The sequence below is a fragment of the Pongo pygmaeus genome, chromosome 10 (assembly GCF_028885625.2).
Source record: "Pongo pygmaeus isolate AG05252 chromosome 10, NHGRI_mPonPyg2-v2.0_pri, whole genome shotgun sequence".
Classification (NCBI taxonomy): domain Eukaryota; kingdom Metazoa; phylum Chordata; class Mammalia; order Primates; family Hominidae; genus Pongo; species Pongo pygmaeus.
Genome location: NC_072383.2, coordinates 59,671,308 through 59,689,956, shown reverse-complemented (window position 1 = coordinate 59,689,956; position 18,649 = coordinate 59,671,308). Strand labels below are relative to the sequence as shown.

At 36.5% G+C, this 18,649-nt stretch overlaps 1 protein-coding gene across 3 annotated transcripts in view; it reads left to right on the top strand.

The window, feature by feature from the left end:
- The window catches only part of TAFA2 (TAFA chemokine like family member 2), a 555,339-nt gene that overhangs the window by 490,832 nt on the left and 45,858 nt on the right, over positions 1 to 18,649 (top strand). For all 3 annotated transcript variants that reach the window (XM_063646461.1, XM_063646460.1, XM_054444097.2), the window contains 2 exons: positions 17,075 to 17,227; positions 18,511 to 18,635. In XM_063646461.1, coding sequence (XP_063502531.1) covers positions 17,075 to 17,227; positions 18,511 to 18,635 — 278 coding nt within the window. The remainder of the gene's footprint in view (positions 1 to 17,074; positions 17,228 to 18,510; positions 18,636 to 18,649) is intronic.

Genomic DNA, 18,649 nt, shown 5'->3' with positions numbered 1-18,649 from the left:
TTTCTGTGGTATCAGTTGTAATTTATCCCTTTTTGTTTCTAATTGAGCTTATTTGGATCTTCTCTCTTCTTTTCCTATTTAATCTTGTTAATGGTCTATCAATTTTGTTTATCTTTTCAAAGAAACATATTTTTGTTTCATTTATCTGTTGTTTTTTTGTTTCAATTTCATTTAGTTCTGGTCTAACCTTTGTTAATTTTTTTTCTTCTGTTGGGTTTGGTTTTGGTTTGTTCTTTTTTCTCTAGTTCCTTGAGGTGTGACCTTAGATTGCTTATTTGTGCTCTTTCAGACTTTTTAATGTAGGCATTCAATGCTACAAACTTTTTTCATAGAACTGCTTGTGCTGTATCCCAGAGGTTTTGCTAGGTTGTGTCACTATTATTGTTCAGTTCAAATAATTTTTAAAATTTCCATTTTGGTTTCATTGTTGACTCAATCATTCAGGGGCAAATTATTTAATTTTCATGTATTTGTGTAATTTTTAGGGTTTTGTTGGAGTTGCTTTCCAGTTTTATTTCACTGTGGTCAGAGAGAGTACTTGATATAATTTTGATTTTCTTAAGTTTATTGAGACTTGTTTTGTGGACTATCATATTGTCTATCTGGGAGAATGTTTTATGTGCTGATGAATAGAATGTATATTCTGCAGTTTTTGGGTAGAGTGTTCTGTAAATATCTGTTAAGTCCATTTGTTCTAGGGTATAGTTTAAGTCCATTGTTTCTTTGTTGATTTTCTATCTTGATGACCTGTCTAGTGCTGTCAGTGGAGTATTGAAGTCCCCCACTATTATCATGCTTATGCCTAGTAGTAATTGTTTTATAAATTTGGGATCTCCAGTGTTAGGTGCATATATATTTAGGATTCTGATAGTTTCCTGTTGGACTAGTCTTTTTTCTCATTATATGATGTCCTTCTTTGTCTTTTTAAACAGTTGTTGATTTACAGTCGGTTTTGTCTGACGTAAGAATAACTACTCCTCTTCACTTTTGGTGTCCATTTGCATGGAATATCTTTTTCTACTCCTTTACCTTAAGTTTATGTGTGTCCTTATGTGTTAGATGAGTCTCTTGAAGACAGCAGATACTGGGTTGGTGAATTCTTATCCATTCTGCCATTCTGCATCCTTTAAGTGGAACATTTAGGCCATTTATATTCAACATTAGTATTGAAAAGTGAGGTACTCTTCTATTGACTGTACTAGTTATTGCCTCGATACCTTGGGTTGCTTTTTTCCACTTTGTTATTGTTTTGTAGGTCCTGTGAAATTGTGCTTTAAGGAGGCTATTTTGGTGTATTTTGAGGATATATTTGAAGATTTCTAATTCCTTTTAGCAGTTCTTCTAATGTTGACTTGGTAGTGGCAAATTCTCTTAGCATTTGTTTGTCTGAAAAAGACTATATGTTTTCTTCATTTATGAAGCTTAGTTTCACTGGATACAAAATTCTTGGCTGACTAGTTTTGTTGTTTAAGGAGGCTAAAGATAGGACACCAATCCCTTCTAGCTTGTATAGCTTCTGTTGAGAAATCTGCTGTTAATCTGATTGGTTTTGCTTTATAGGTTACCTGATGCTTTTCCCGCACAGCTCTTATGACTCTTTCCTTTGTCTTGGCTTTGGGTAACCTGATGACTATGTAACTAGGTGGTGATCTTTTTGCAATGAATTTCCCAGGTGTACTTTGAGCTTCTTGTATTTGGATGTCTAGATCTCTAGCAAAGCCAGGGAAGTTTTCCTCTATTATTTTCTCAAATATGTTTTCCAAACTTTGAAATTTCTTTTCTTCCTTGGGAACACCAATTATTCTTAGGTTGGATTAACATAATTCCAAACTTCTTGGAGGCTTTATTAATTTTTTAATTCTTTTTTTCTTCATTTTTGTCTGATTAGGTTGATTTGAAAGCCTTGTCTTTGAGCTCTGAAATTCTTTCTTCTGCTTCTTCAGTTCTATTGCTGAGATTTTCCAGTGTATTTTGCATTTCTCTAATTGTGTCCTTCCTTCCCAGAAGTTGTGATTGTTTTTTGTTTATGCCATATATTTCTCTGGAGATTTTCTTGTTCATATCCTGTATCATTTTTTTGATTTTTTAAAGTTGATATTCACCTTTCTCTGGTGCCTCCTTGAGTAGCTTAATAATTGACCTTTTGAATTCTTTTTCTGGCAATCCAGATATTTCATCTCGGTTTGAATTCATTGTTGGTGAGCTACTATGATCTTTTGGGGGTGCTAATGAACCTTGTTTTGTCATATTTTCAGAATTGTTTTTCTGATTTCTTCTCATTTGGATAGACTGTCAGAGGGAAGATCTGGGGCTCAGGGGCTGCCGATCAGATTTTTTGTTCCCATGTGGTGCTCCCTTGATATGGTGCTCTCCCCCTACTCCTAGGGATGGGGCTTCCTGAGAGCCGAACTGCAGTGATTGTTATTTCTCTTCCTGGTCCAGCCACCCAGTGGAGCTACTGGGCTCCAGGCAAGTACTGGGGGGTGTCTTCAAAGAGTCCTGTGATGTGATCTGTCTTCAGGTCTCTCATCTGCGAATATCAGCACCTGCTATGGTGGAAGTAGCAGGGGAGTAAAGTGGACTCTGTGAGTGTCCTTTGTTTTAGCTTTTTTTAATGCAATGGTTTTGTGTTGGTTGGCCTCCAGCTAAGAGGTGGTGCTTTCAAGAGAGCATCAGCTGTGGTAGTGTAGGGAGGATACAGGCTTGCACTAGTGTTGTCTGGATAAGTATTCAGATTTCTCAGGCAGTGGGAAGAGCTTTGGAGCTCCCCAGTAATTATGTCCACTATCTTTGACTACTGGGGTGGGTAGAGAAAGACCATCAGATGGAGGTAGGGTTAGGTATGTCTGAGCTCAGACCCTCCTTTGGTGGGTCTTACTGCAGCTGCTGTAGTGCATAAGGGTATAGTTCTCAGGCTGATGGAGTTATGTTCCCAGGGGAATTATGGCTGCCTCTGCTGCTTCATACCAGAGAAGTGGGGAAGTCGGGGAAAGCTGGCCGTGATAGACCTCAGCCAGCTTCCATGCAGCCTGAAGAGCAATTTCACTCCCACCATGCCCCCACCAACAGCACAGAGTTCATTTCAAGGCAACCAGTGAGCAGGGGTGAGAAGGTGACCCAGGATACAAGCCTCCCTGCTGAGAAAGCAGGCAGGGCTTTCAGGTTTCACATCTCCCCATCTGCTGCAGTTTCTGTGCTTCTATGTGTACTCCCCGTCTGCCCCCTCCCCCAGATTTTGTCTAGGAAACTTCATGTTCAGTCAAAATTGTTACAAAGTTCAGCTGGAAGTTTCCTTCTCCTTGTGGTCTTTCTCCAATTCCACTGGCAGACCTCCCCAAGGACCCCTGTGAGACAAAATCAGGAATGCCTTCCCTGGGGACCGAGAGTGCCCACAGCACTCTTCCAGCTGCTTCCTCTACTCTTATATTTCACTTTGCTCTCTAAATTCATCTCAGCTCCAGGTAAGGTCAAATCCTTCTCCCATGATCTGGACCTTCAGATTCACCAGTGAGGCTGTTTGTTTGGAGGTGGACCTTCCCCCTCACACTTTGGTTACTCACAGTTTTTTGGCCATCTCACGAAACCTGCAGCGGCAAGCCACTTTCTTCAAAGGGTCTGTGGATTCTCTCAGCTTTCCTGGTATGTCCCTGCGGTAGTTCTTAGAGCAAAAGTTCACAGTGTGAGTCTCCACAAGCTGCTCTGTCCATCCGAATGGGAGCTGCCTAGTCCTACCTACTATTAGTCCTACCTACTTTTCACCATTTTTTTTTAATTGACAGTGTCTTTTGCAGAGCAGAAATTTCAAATTTTACTATTAATAAAGTTCAGCTTATCTATTCTTTCTTTCATGGATAATTTATTTTAGTTTTTGTGTGCCTGGTTCTCTCCCTCTACTGCTTTCTAGGTTTTTTAAAAGTAGAGATGGTTTGGATTTATATTTCCAGGAGAGATAGCACAATGTCTGTTGAGGGAATCTTCAATGTGTGAATGACTAGGCAGTGATCTCATGGTTAGTAGTGAAATACAAATGAAAGCACAGGTTTCTTGACTTGCTGACAAGTGGTTCTCCTAATACATTTTACTGCTTCTTTATTTTAATTTGAATTTCACATCATAAGTGAATTTTAAAGTCATTTTTAAGAGGACATTTTCAGAAGATGTCAACAACAACCAAAAGCTTAGTTGAGATGACAGTGTAAAATTGCTAGTGAATGGGCAGTTCAGAATATAAGTTTTCAAAGAGCTATTACCTTTTTTCCCTAAAAACTAAAAAAAAAAAGCTTCATCCTAGTCCTCTTTAATAATTTAACTAAGGATTTATATCCTTTTAATCTAGAGTGACACTCAGAACCTGGATGTTCCTTACTGAAATTGCTGAAGTGTAGAGAAAAAATAACCTAAATTTGCTTTTCATGTCAATCACTGGGAACAAAGCAAATCTTCCATGTGTGAGAAAAGATTTTGTTGGATTGTAGTTGGAAGGCAAAGATTTTGTTCATTCTTAAATAATACTGATTTCCTCTGTTTGTAGGGCTCTTGCTGGCTTCAAAGAATACCACATATGTGAAAAAAAACACCTCTTAGCATACAGAAGGGTATGGAATTATAAATCTGCAAAATTAGATACAGGGAACAGTAAAAGTTCATCCTCGCAGGGAATAATCACTTCTTAATATTAAATGACTTAATGCCTCTCTTCATCTAAATTTTTTACATATCACACTGTACAATACATTTTTGGAGTTGGAAAGAAATCTAGAGATTCTTCTAATTTTATAGTTGAGGAAACTAAAGTCCATATAAGTAAAGTGCTTTCTGAAATAATATTCCTGACCAGTTAGGACCAAAATCAAGATATTCTAGGTCAGAGTTCAATGCCACATTGCTTCTCTGATGAGCAGGCTTTCATTGATTATGTTGTAAGTTTCTTCTATGATATAACAATATAAACATGCTTTTAGCTGATGTCACTTTTTTTCTTTACTATGATATTAAATGCCCTACCATCATATATCACCAACTTTATCCCACAGATAATAAATTGTGACTTAGTGAGATTAACTGATTTGTCAAAGATGAAACCATCAGTTTGTGTCAGTGCAAGTTCTAGAAGCCAGAGCTTCTGACCTCCCCATCCAGGGTTTATCTCTCCTAAAACTGTACTTGGCTCTCCATTAGAAAAGAATTACACACATATTCACAAAGAGACAATTTCAAATGTTTTTACAATTTCCAATAAGTTTATCTAAGCCTGAACTGGAAAAAAAAAGTTAAATTTACTGTTTTTATTTCTTTCTTTTGAGAACCCTTGTAGTAAACCATTTATTTATTCATTTGTTCTTCAATTATTTTAATTTTCTATTTTGGCTCTCAAACTGTGTCTCAAGCTGGGTATTCATAGATTAAAAGCCATAGATTTGGTCCACAAAATTTAGTAGGGGAAACAGAGATATAAAAAGTAAATATAAAAGACAATTACAGGTGTTACAGAGATAAGTAAGAAACCGGCTAATTGACAGCTTCATAGAGTAGAAGATGTGATGCTCTAAATCTTGAAAGTTTAAAAGAGGGCAAGGAATTAAGAAACAGGGAGATGGACTCAGCAAAGACAAAGAGATGTGAAGGTATGCTTTGTATAAGACTCTGATAATAGTTTATGTGCCTTCAGTGTAGGATGCAACACATATGCACATGAAAGTGAGGCTAGAGAAGACGGATGTAGGCTGATGGAAGGATGCTTTTGCAATGCCTGGAGTTTGAATTATTGTATAAAAAATGAAGAGCCACAAATGATTCTATATTGCGGAATTACTTTTAGAAGGATCTTCCATGGTAGTATGTGTGTGTTTATATGTATATAGGGAAGTAAGCTAGCAAGTAGGGAAATAAGTCACAGGCTCTTGTGGTTTTGCAAGAAAGAAATGTTAAGGATGCCTAAGCTAAATCAGTAGAAGTGAAGTTGTAGGAAAGAGAGGAAAATCAAAAGGGTTTACAAAAGGCAGACTTACAGGGATTTGGTGATCAAAGAAATGAGGGGTGGAGGAGTTAATGGAAGTGACATTGAACTAACTAGAAATTAAGAGAAGTGAGTTCTAGTTAGCTATCTCCTCCTCTCTAGCTCTGTGATATAGAATTAGGATTATGTTTTCTCATCACCGGTTCCCTTTTTACAAAATGGCAAGTTTGGACTTTATTTTTAAGTCTCTAAAAAAATCTATGATTCTCTCTTAGATATCTGCATTACATAAATATATACAAGGGTCTGATTTAGATGTTATTACTCTCCATAATAATTATAGCTAACACTAAGTTTAAGCACTTTCATGAAGGTTAGCTCAATTTACCCTCATTAAAGCACTTAATGGTAGGTAATATCATAATTCCTATTTTACCTATGAATAGCTGATGCTTACAGAGATAAAATAATTTTCTCAAATTACATATTTCTGTTCTCTGCTCTTTCTACTTCCTATGTCATTTCCCTTAAGAAGCACTTGAGCTGCACCCAACTCCTTCCTAGGTCCATTACTAGGAATATCATTACATATTAGTTAAGCTAAGGCTTGCTACTATAACAGATATACATCAAAATCATTGGCTTAACCTAGCCTATGATTACATTAGGCTTAACATAGCCTATGATTACGTTAGGCTTAACATAGCCTAAATGTATTTCTTGCTTATGTGAAATCCAGCTGGTAGTAGGGGGTGGGTCTCTCCTCTACATAGTCATTCAGAGACTCAGGTTTATGGTAGCTCTGCCATCTTCTACACATGGTTTCCAAGGTCACTCCTGGCACTAACATCTACCTGAAAGGAGAAGAGAGAGAGTGGGTGATGGAGTGGGAGGTTTTTATAAGCCTGGACTTGAAAAAGCATAACTTACTTCTGCCCACATTCTTTGTGTCACTGCCTATATCTAACTGCAAGGAAGACTGGAAAATAGCCTAGCTGTGAAGCCAGGAGGAAAGAAAAAGGTTTGATGCATAGGAAAGCGCTTTCTTCTAAAGCCGGGACTTGAACCTAGACCATCTGTCTTCAGAATCCTCAGCCAATCCACTGTCCTGTATTACGATTTGAACTTGATCTTTCTCGTGGAATTGACCATAATCAAGCTGTTTTGTACATAAAGAAATGTGGGTGCAGATTGACTTTATGGTGAATATTATACTGTGCAGTTAAGACTTCAAACTTCATACAGAGAAGAAATATATCTAAACTACACATTTCATAAACTCCTCAGTTTCTCATTAAGTTTAGGGACTAAAATGAAGTTAATTTGTTTTAGTTTGAAGGGGTTAAAAAATCTGTAATATTTAGGTTTTCATTTTCTGAAAGGTTTAAAAGATTGTCTTCATTTTAATGAAACCTAATCATTTTACAAATTCATTAAACTTTTGAATTGGGAGAAACCTCTAAGTCTAAATTAACTCCAAATCTAGTCTGATTTCTTCATTTTACAGATAAGGAAAGAGATCCAGTGACCTAAATGCCTTACTCCAAGTCACACTCTTCAGGGAGAAACAACTACACACGAGAGCCCCAATCCTCAATCTGTATTTTTAACACTCTTTCTCCCCATTGGGTCATTCCCTCAGAAAGCGCTTGGTCTGCACTACACTCCTTTCCAGGAATGCTTATAGGAATATTCTTAATCATGAAAGAACAATGTGATTCCTACAATGCTTGGGAATCGGGGATGTTCTATTTCTTTACAGTTTTGTATAATTTAAGATTAATCAGAAAATTTTCTTTTCAAACTTTGCCATTAAAAAATCTATCTATCTATCTATCTATCTATCTATCATCTAATCTAAAATGGACCATTTCTCCTTTACTGTAATTATAAATGGACTTAAGGTCATCATTTGAAGTATCAGTTTTCAGTATGAGGTAAATGTAGGAAGTGTGACTGTTAGATTATGTTTCCTGGATCCTACTTAGATAGTAGGAATTTGTCTTTTTCCTCTTAAAAATGAAGGTGGAGAATACTTCTGGCTGATAATGAGCTTTTGTTAATTATAGCTTTAATTTAAACAAAGAAATCATTTAGTCAGCACAGTTTTGGATCAAGGAACAGAGACATCATCAAGTTACCTCGTGAAAAAAAAGGGGGCCAATTGAAACATATTCTGGAAAATGTTTTCGGGAATTCAGGAAAAAAACAGGAAAATCTGCAGAAGGGCATACACCAAGGCAGCTCATGGACCACCTGCTCCCTTCTCTCTGACCTCTCTTTGCTGCTGTGCTTGGTTCCCTTTCCTGATTGCTTCCTCCGAGTGCCACCCCTCTTTACCATGAGGCATGCACGAAGCTTTCCGTGGGTTACCTGACTCCTGATACCAGATATACTTTTGGCTCGTGTGTCAATTTCCATGTGTCTATTCTGCAGCTTTTACTTTAAATTTCTGAAGAGATGGATTTCAGTGGTCTCATACCTCTTTTCCAGAACAGGCCTTACAAGCAGAAGTTGCTGGACAGTGTATAAAGGGACCACTTATTCCTTTAGATACACCTTTCTTAACATCAACTGTCATTTAAAATGTGGGTGGGAAGATATTCATGATTGAGGCTCATGAGGGGCAAAGAATCTAAGCATCATCCCATGTGTGAATCTTCCTTTGTTTTGTCGCTTTCTCTTAAAAGAGACTGGGGGACATTCTCTGGTTGAGAATTTGCTTTTGTTAATAGAGACCCTACTGTTAAATTGAAATTTTATGGTTATTATCCTTTCTTTAGTGGCAATCTTTTCCCACCCCAAAATTTCATTTTCTTTTTTCCATATAAAAGTGGAACAGTTCTAAAAAACAGAATTTGTAAACATGTTATTGGCATTTGGTTGTTTCCTCCTGATCTTCCTGACTTCATAAATTATGAGAACTTTTGAAATTTCATTGAGCTATTTAAATTACTATTTCTTTTAATTAGATTGCTTCAGCATGAAAGTCTAAAAAATATGAGCTATTTTCCCATTCTAATGAATTAAAGTGAGAAATTAGCTGTCTCAGAAAGTTTTGTTTCAGCACATTTTTTCAATTTAAAGTGATTTACAGCAACCTAAATCCACTAACTAGCTTGCATTTCAGTTGCCTATTGGTGCATGTAGGTGATGCTTTATTTCTGCTTAGAAGGTATAATATAGATTCTCCAGGGAGCTAGTCAGGCTGGGTAAACTATTAAATAGGAGTATATAGAGACAAACAAAATTTCAGAATCAATGAGAAATCAGAATGCAAATAAGAACTGAAATATAGTGGAGAGGAAACCAAGTAGGAACAAATTCACAACTTGATGCTAAACTTACTCTCTTTTGTAGATTTGATGTCAGATTGATTTGTTTATAGGCATCTCAAGTCAACACAATTAACTATATATATATATATATATATAAATTAGAACTTCTATAGAATGTAGATAACTTCCCCTAACAGCCACTTCTTTGCAGCTTATATGCATATTGCATTACTTTGATATTCATTAATTACACTAATCATAAAAATAAAGGTAATTAACATTTAAGTAATATATAATTTCAAGACAGCTTCACACACATTACCTCATTTGGTCTTCATAAAGACTCTAGGAAGCCATTTTAGAGGTGAACAAATCAATTCTTTGGAAAATGAATAAACTTGCTTTAGAGTTTATACAAATGTAGTATAGGTCAAGCTAGGCTCTTTCAAGGTTATCAAGCACTATGTGTAAGGACAGTGATACACTTACTGCATTCCTCCACATAATCTGGAATTGGAGTCTGCTGCATGTGTTTAGAACTTCAGGAAGGCATAGAAAAGTCTTTCTTGCATAGAAAGGTCTGTTCTCACACTGCTAGAAAGAAATACCTGAGACTGGGTAATTTATAAAGAAAAGAGGTTTAATTGGCTCATGGTACATGGCTCAAGGATGTACAGCAAGCATGATGCTGGCCACCTGCTAGGCTTCTGGGGAGGCTGCAGGAAACTTACAATCAATCATAGTAGAAGGCAAAGGGGGAGTGAGACATCTCACATGCCCAGAGCAGGAGGAAGAGAGAGCAAGAGGGGAGGTGCTACACACTTCTAAATAACCAGATCTCTTTCACAAGAACAGGACTAGGGGGATGATGTTAAACCATTAGGAACTGCCCCATGATCCAATCACCTCCCACCAGGCCCCATCTTCAGCATTGGGGATTACATTTCAGCATGGGATTTGAGTGGGGACACAGATATAAACCATATCGGGCATTATAAGATAATGGTCAAGATCATGATTTCTGGAAGTAAGTTATCTGGATTCTTATCTCTAATTTTGTTTCTTACTCAATATTTTACCTTGGCCAACTTACGTTTCTGTGTCTCTTAACATTTCTGTGTCCCTTGTAAATTGGAGGTATAGTTTCCTTGTCAGTGGTTATTGCATTGATAAAATGAAATAATGCTCATCACAAAATCAATATTCAGTCAATGTTAGTAATCACCATTATTTCATAAATGGTTTATGGTGTGTATAAATTATTTTCACATACAGAATGTAATATACATAAGTTAGTGCTCATATTAAGCTACGGCCAGCAACTACTATTTAAGGTGAATAATTTGCATGAATATTATTCTACTGTGAACCCATATTTTCATACCCATGTATTTATGGTTGGCTCACAAGTGATCAATCAGATGTGACCATATTACGTATATATAATGCAATGAATATTATGATGTATAATTTTTAAAAATCTATGCCTATATAAATCAAATGTCATTTAATTTGATTTTCTTTTTTTATGAATAAGTTTCTTTCACTACATAAAAAAAGCAGCTTGAAGCAAAGGTTTTGGTAAAATGCCTATGGGACTTCGTTTCAAAATATACCAGTCATAATAGCTTCAGAAAATATTTAGAAATCTAAGATATGATTTAAGAGGCAGTATCTTAAGGCCATGTTTCTGGGGTACCATAGAGCCAAAGGTCCTATTGTTGAAATGAGACATAAGGGCCATAACCTTGGAAGGCAGTAGTTAGAGCGTTAGAGCTGGGTAAGACTTTGTATCCCTGTTTCATGAGAATTTAATGAAATCTATATGTCTTTGCTGTCATTTCACAAAAAAGTAGGAGGGAATGCTTTATGTTTATGCATCACATCCATGGAGGAAAAATATCAGAATTTTTTTTTTTTTTTTTTTTTTTTTTGGTGACTTGGGAATTGTGACATGAATAAAATTGTTTGTTTGTTCTTTTTCATTTAAATCTTCTCCAGGGGGTCTTGTATCATTTTAATATGATGCTAACTGATCTTCTGTGAAGCCTATTTTGTTAATTTGGAAAGCACTAATATTCGATTAGGTTAGTTTATCACAAGCTCTGTCTGAATCTGTGTAGAGAATTCTAGTAACTGCTTGAATTTCCTACCGTCTCATTAACCTTTTAAAGAAAAACCACAGGAATTAGTTTTATCTTTTTAAATTGCTTGTTTACCATTTATTAAACACATACCACATACTGAGCAGTTTACATGAAAAATTAGTCTTTGTCTACAAGAATTTGGTTATCATAACAAGACTTTAAGATATACAGCAGACAAATAAGAAAACTAAACGTATGCATACATATTTCATGTTCAAATCCTGCTAAGCTAATTTCCTTCTTTGAAGTATCTCACTTCACTTGACATATTTACTGGCGCATATATATATATATATTTTTTTTTTGATATTTTTCCTACCAATGCCTTCAAAGTTTTTGAATACAAGATTATCTATCTATCATCTATTTTATTTATATATTTATCTATCTGTATCTATCATCTATTCTATTTTTAAAAGGTTACCTCTCTTCTCTTCCCCATAAAAAGTTTTACACCTTCAGTTTTAATAAGAAGGACAAAGGCTGAGAGAGGTTTTTACGAAGTTCATTTCTCACCAGGAAACTCCCTCATGTTTGTACATTTTGTTCATAGGCAGTGAAAAGAAAAAAAAAAAAAAAAGCACAGGGCAGGAAAGCCCTGCATCTATCAGGCTACCATTTGTCCCTTCCTGGTCAACTCTCCTAACATCTAGCATCATGCTCTCTGAAGGAGGGCATACCTCTCTTTCCCTACTCTCCATTGTGCCTTGTGATCATCATTTCACCTCCTTTCTCTTCCAAGAAGAAAGAGGTACACTTTCTTCACCAGAGCTCTGGCATGCCAAACTTACCCAAAGTAGAATAATTTCTCAGAACCCCTCACGTTATAGAATAATTTCTATATTGTAGAAATTATTTCTACATTGTAGAATAATTTCTCAGAACCTCTCACATTATAGGAATATTTAAATCTTTTCTTTTTCATCCTGACTCTGCATTGACTCAAATAAGCTAGGATGATTTGGGCTTTGAGATATCATGCTTCCCTGACTTATTCTCCAACTAATACATTTGGAAAGTGTACCCTCCTGAACAATCTGAGAAGCAGTGAAAGTACCACCTTGTAGTTATAGTAGGCTGAGTTGGTCGCAGTAACAAACAACATCCTAATTTTAGAGGCTTATAACAACATGGCTTTGTTTCTCACTCATATGCCCATCATGATCGGTGGTGAGTCGGTTCCATGTCTCTTCAGTTGGGGATTCAGATTGACGTGGCCTCCGCTATCAAGAACATAATTGGTTGCTCTGGCTGGTGGGGAGAAACACGCTGAATTACACAGTAGTTCTTACAGCTTCCATATAGAATTGATATTATTAGTTTCTCCTCATATGTGGACCATATTACTTTAACTTTCATTTCATTGGACAAAGCAAGTCATGCCCTTACATCTAAATTAAATGGAGTGGAGAAGTACAGTACAACCTTTGTCCAGAAGGGAGAAAACCAGACATAGTTGGTCAACAGGACTAATGACTGCCACAGTTACTTTGTCCTCTTATTTATTTAGTCAGGCAAAATAGAAATAAATTTTGATTTTGTATGGAAATGGAAAACAGATGAGTTTTCACTTCTCCTTTCTTTTTCAACATATAATAAAATCTCCTTGAAATACAGAAGGAAAGTAGCCTTGGTGCTAGAATGGTGCCTCTTTTCTCAGAGCAGAGGTCAGGGGAAACTCACCATGTGCTCCTGGCTGTTATAGGACCACGAAAGAGAACAGAGCCCCAGCCACCATAATGTTCTCCCAGAAGCTATCTCAGCTTAGTGATCTGCCTACTAATGTCACTATCTGAAGAAGCCCTAATCATCTTTCCCTAGCTTCCATTCAGAGATTTAGAGGAGTAATCTCATCATGACTCACATCCCTGGTTCCCTAAATCACTCTCAGAAGTCCAAGCATCCCCAGAAACCTATCATCTTAGAGATGTTTATCTCCACTGTGCTCTGCAATCTCACTCCATCTCCCATTCTGCTGTGTTCTCTGCAATTTACAGTGTGCATCAGCTAACTCCCTGCCAGGTATCCCTCCCACTCGTTCCTGGTAAATTTACTTTTTCTTACGTGTCTATTTCAGACCCTCTTTTTCTTCTCCAAGGGCTGCCATATTTCATAGGAAAAATAGATGAAATCGGGTAAGAAACTACCTTATCTTCTCACCACCGAATCCACTCACGTCTACCTGACTGTACCTACATATCCCATCTTCCTCTTGTTAAAATCGATTGTGTCCTCACACAAATCTAATGCCAGCCCTCCAGGGGCCCTGGATCACAATTTACTTTTCTTTCTTAAGAACATTCTTTGTTAATGATCTATTTTTTCTCCTGTGTTGTCATTTTCCCTCTCTGCTAGATCACTCCAGCAAACAAGCATGCTTTTAAAGCATCCATTTAAAAAAATTCCCTTGACCCCATGATTCATTCCAGCTCTTGCTTAATTTCCTTTCTCCCTTCCCAGAAAAACTCCTTGAAAGACTTTTTATAAGTATAACAACCTTACCTTTCCTTCTCTACTAAACTTACTTCAATAATGCTTTTATTTTTTTCATGCCACTAACATGATTTTTACCAAGATCAAATGTTAACAGCAATAGAAATAGCTAACACTTACAGAGGTGCCTGCTACGGGGAGGCAGTGTCCTAAACACTTTATACATGACTCATTTAATCCTCAGTTAATCCTATGAAGATTGTGCTATTAATATCCCTCTTTTAGACATGAAAAAACTCAGCTGCCCATGCATAATAGATAACGTACCAAGATCAAGTAGTCATTAGGAGGAACTTAGATTTGAATCCAGGTACTCGGACTTTGGAGTCTATACTCTTGGCCACTACACCGTATTACTTTTTAAATGGACAATTATTTCTCTTCTTTTAATTGGACCTTTCAACAGCATTTGACATAGATGATCAATCTCTCCTTTTTGAAACCTTTTATTCTTTTGTCTTCTATTTCTTCATTCTTTCACACACACATTTCTTTATCCTTTTTCCTTTTGTGTACCTCTTTATCAGTCTTCTTGCTGTCTCCCCATTCCAGATCTAGATTTTAGACTGTTCTTTTTTCTTCTTTTTCTATTGGTGGAAACCTTTTCCATGGTAATCTTGTTCAGTCCATGGCTTTACATACCATCTGTAGGCTTAGATCACTGAAGACTGCCTCTGTAGCCCAAATATCTCCCCTAAGCTTTATTTTATAAATGTTGTTGCTTGATTTACATCTCTGCATTGGTATCTTTTAAGCTTAACACGGCCCCAACAGAAGTACAGATATACTAACCTCAACCATCTTCTGACAAATTCTTCTTTCCTAGGCCTTCTCTATCCATCAGAACTATCAACTTCTCATTGCTCAGTCCAAGCTTAGGGGTAATTCTTTAGTCTTCTTTCCCTCATGACCCACATTCTACCCACTGGTAAATCAAATCAACTCTATACTGAAATATATCCAAGCTGCTACTTCTCCCCATCTCTGCTGTTGTTAATCTAGTGTAAGTCTCATCCTTGATCACAGAGACTCCTACACCTCTTCATAACTGGTCTCCACTCTTGCCTTCTTCATCCCAATCTCTAAAGAGCAGCATGAGTAAACTTCTAATAGATAGATGATGTAATGCTATTTCTACCCAAAGATTTCCCATGCAGGAAGAATAAAATCCAATCTCCTTACCATAGCATACCAGCCCTTCCATGATCTGCTTATGTTTCTGATACATTTCCCTCAAACTTTCAATTGTTTAGCCACACTCCAGCCACTCTGGCCATCTTTGCTGCCCTGGGGACATACCACACTTCCCCCTACTTCGTGACCTTGTTATTTGCTGCTCTAATATTTGTTCTTCCTTTCTTAGATCTTCATATTAGAGACTTCCTTCTCATTATTCAGCTCATGATTCGGATTATCTCCTCAAAGAGAGATGTTTCCTGTGACACTTGAAAAAATATGCATTCCCTTCCTACAAAATTACTCTGAATCACGTTACTCTACTCTACTCTACTCTTCTACTCTACTCTACTGTATTTTCTTCAAGGAGCTTAAAAATCTAACATCATTGCCTTAATTATTACCGTGGGTGCCTATTATTTGTTTTCTCCTCAGAAACATAAGCTTTTTGAGGGCAGGAACAGATTGTGTCCCTTATTCATTGCCGTGTTTCCAGTGCTCAAGACCATGGCTGATGTGTGGTATTCACTCGCTTAAAATGTGACCTAATAAAGAAATGTAGAGAAGGCAGAATATTAACTTGTATAATGTAATATAAACCATTTGGCAAATTAAAACAAACGGACTCATTCTTAGCTAAGAAAATATTTCCCCAGAACAAGAGAAGATAGGGACAAAAGTCTGCCTCTTATTTTTTTGCTTTCATAGAGATAGATTTATGTTTGAATCAAACACAGAAAACATTCCAATTTGTATCTACAGTGGCAGAAATGGTGTCTGCTTCTTGAAGTTTCTATTGAGGATTATATGTCAAAGCTGTATGTTACACTTGAGTTTCTTGGTCTCACATAGAAGGATAAGAGGTAGGCAATATGTGTGATTTGCTCTGTCTTAGAAAAATCTGAGCAAACTACTTAGCCTGACTTATTGCACATTGGTTTCACTCATCTTCAATGAGAAGATTAATGTAAATGCTTGATGTGCTGATCTCATTTGCAATGGGTCTCCCTATGTTTATGCCATTAAACAACTTAAGATCTTTTCCATTGTAATTTCTGTTTTTATAACAATTACACTTTTAAAATTACTGAAAGCATAATCTTTTAACAAATGTTTGATTTTAAGCTGTTTTTAATTCTAGCAGGCAAAAGTTTTATCTTTTCACTGTAGGATTACTATTTGAAGAAGAAATGCTGAAAAAAATAATGAAGACAAACTAGAATCTTATCATAATGTAATGAGTAAGGTCCAAAATTTTCATTAACCCAACTCACTTAGTGGCCTTATTCAAGGCTGACAAAATGAGTATGGAAGCCTGACAGCTTATTGGATTGGGTTTACAGGCAGTTGGCTGCCAGATACGAATTATCCAAGTTCATGGTACCATTTGGTGGCAGTTGCCCTCTCAGGCAAAATTGAAATTAATGACTCTGGGTTCTGGGACTGGTTGGATCTTCCAGAAAAATGGTGGAAATTTCAAGAATCACTGGATTTGTTCATTTTCAGGGAAATTGAGCAGAAGAATACTGAGCATGTGGGTGCCCACCGTCTGCCTCCACTTCCTGCCTAGTCCTCTTACTCTCCCCTAGAAGAACACAAGCTTTATCAGCAACCACCCACTTTGAGAATGGGGCTGGCCTCAGTCCCGTTGCAGGGTACCTAGGCCAGAGGTTTATTTCACTTTGATTAACACATTGAACAAAAAGGCATTAAAAAGTCATATGCAAATAAATGTTTTTGATGACGGCACATACTGCTTCTGTATCAGACTTTTAACAGCTTATTCTAATCTAGTCACTAATTGTGCCTGCTTTACTAAGCATTCACTGACAGAAATGTTCCTACCACATTTAGAAAAGAAATCAAATCTGCATTATGGAGTTAGCATCATTGTATTTCTCGTTTCATGCATGGTAGACCCCTTATAGAGCTATATTTAATGTACTGCTAATTAAAAAGAAGGGTGGGGGAAAGTGTCCAAAGCTTTCTCAATGTTTTCTTATATTTTGTTTTTGTTTGTGCAGCTCACCATGTTAAAACGGGAACTTGTGAGGTGGTGGCACTCCACAGATGCTGTAATAAGAACAAGATAGAAGAACGGTCACAAACAGTCAAGTGCTCCTGCTTCCCTGGGCAGGTGGCAGGCACCACGCGAGCTGCTCCATCGTGTGTGGATGGTGTGACTTCTTCCATTCCTTATTGTAACAGCACAGCCAAGGATGGCTTAGAACTGGAACCCCACTATAATGCTTTCAATGGGGGGTCAATCCTGGGTGAACATATTTGAACATACTACAAATTTGAACATACTACAAATACCATAATAAGTTGAAACTAGAATATTTGGGTGGCATTTTGAAATCTAAAATCCTCTGGAAAGAGATCTAAAATATTATGCAGTTCTGTTACAAAAGGCATTATAATGAGGTTCCATTAAATTAATGTGCATCTTATTTTGATACCATGAAATGTTGATTTCTTGGTGGATGGTGGGAGGTGGAGTATGTGTAAATTAATTGGAAAAGGAAAGATGAAAATGGATGATTTAATATGATGGGTTCTTAAACCCATGGATATTCTTAAGAATTAAAAAATATAGCACCATGTATATGAGTGAACATTTAGTTGTGGATAGAATTCACATAAAATATCAACTTTTATGATGATGCAATAACATATTAATTTTTTTCCTTGAGGGTTCACCTAATAATAGTAGGACATAAATCTTTATATGCATTTATTTAATTGATGTTACCATAAATAGTAATTTGTTAAGTGCTCATATTACTATAATATAGTGTTTGTGATGAGGTTATAGCACACAGTTAAAAAAATTATGATAACTCTGATAAACACCCTCCTGATAATCATCTTATTCATGGGAATATTATATTGATTATAAAGTGTTGACTCTAAACTGGTCATAGGTCCATTTTCTTATTGGTGCCTATACACATTTGCATAGTTTATTTTCAATATGTTAGCTTTCATGAAGTCTATTTTCACATGAAAATCCTGTAATATTGTGTCTATAGTTAACTGTACTGCATTCCTTTTTTTTCTTTTTTTTATTATTATACTTTAAGTTTTAGGGTACATGTGCACAATGTGCAGGTTAGTTACATACGTATACATGTGCCATGCTGGTGTGCTGCACCCATTAACTCGTCATTTAGCAATAGGTGTATCTCCTACTGCTACACTTAAAAATTTTATTAAGTGGATAGATCTCATGTTAAGTGTTCTCATTACAACAAAACAAAAAATGTTTTAAAGAAAATTATTTTAGTTAGAAAATCTTGAAAGGTTTTGTCCTTTTGAACAAAAAGAAAGGCATACCTCAAATACCTGTCTTCCCACTGGTAGGAAAAATTAGTGGCTTTTGTTCCTCTTTAAAGGTGAACAAGAGAAATAAGTCCCAAGAAGAAAACGTTGAGTCAATTTTTTTTCTCTCTTATAGCTTCAATAGTGGAACAGAAATGGTGGTGCCATATGCAGCCATGTCTAGAGGGAGAAGAATGTAAAGTTCTCCCTGATCGGAAAGGATGGAGCTGTTCCTCTGGGAATAAAGTCAAAACAACTAGGGTAAGTGGACAGCA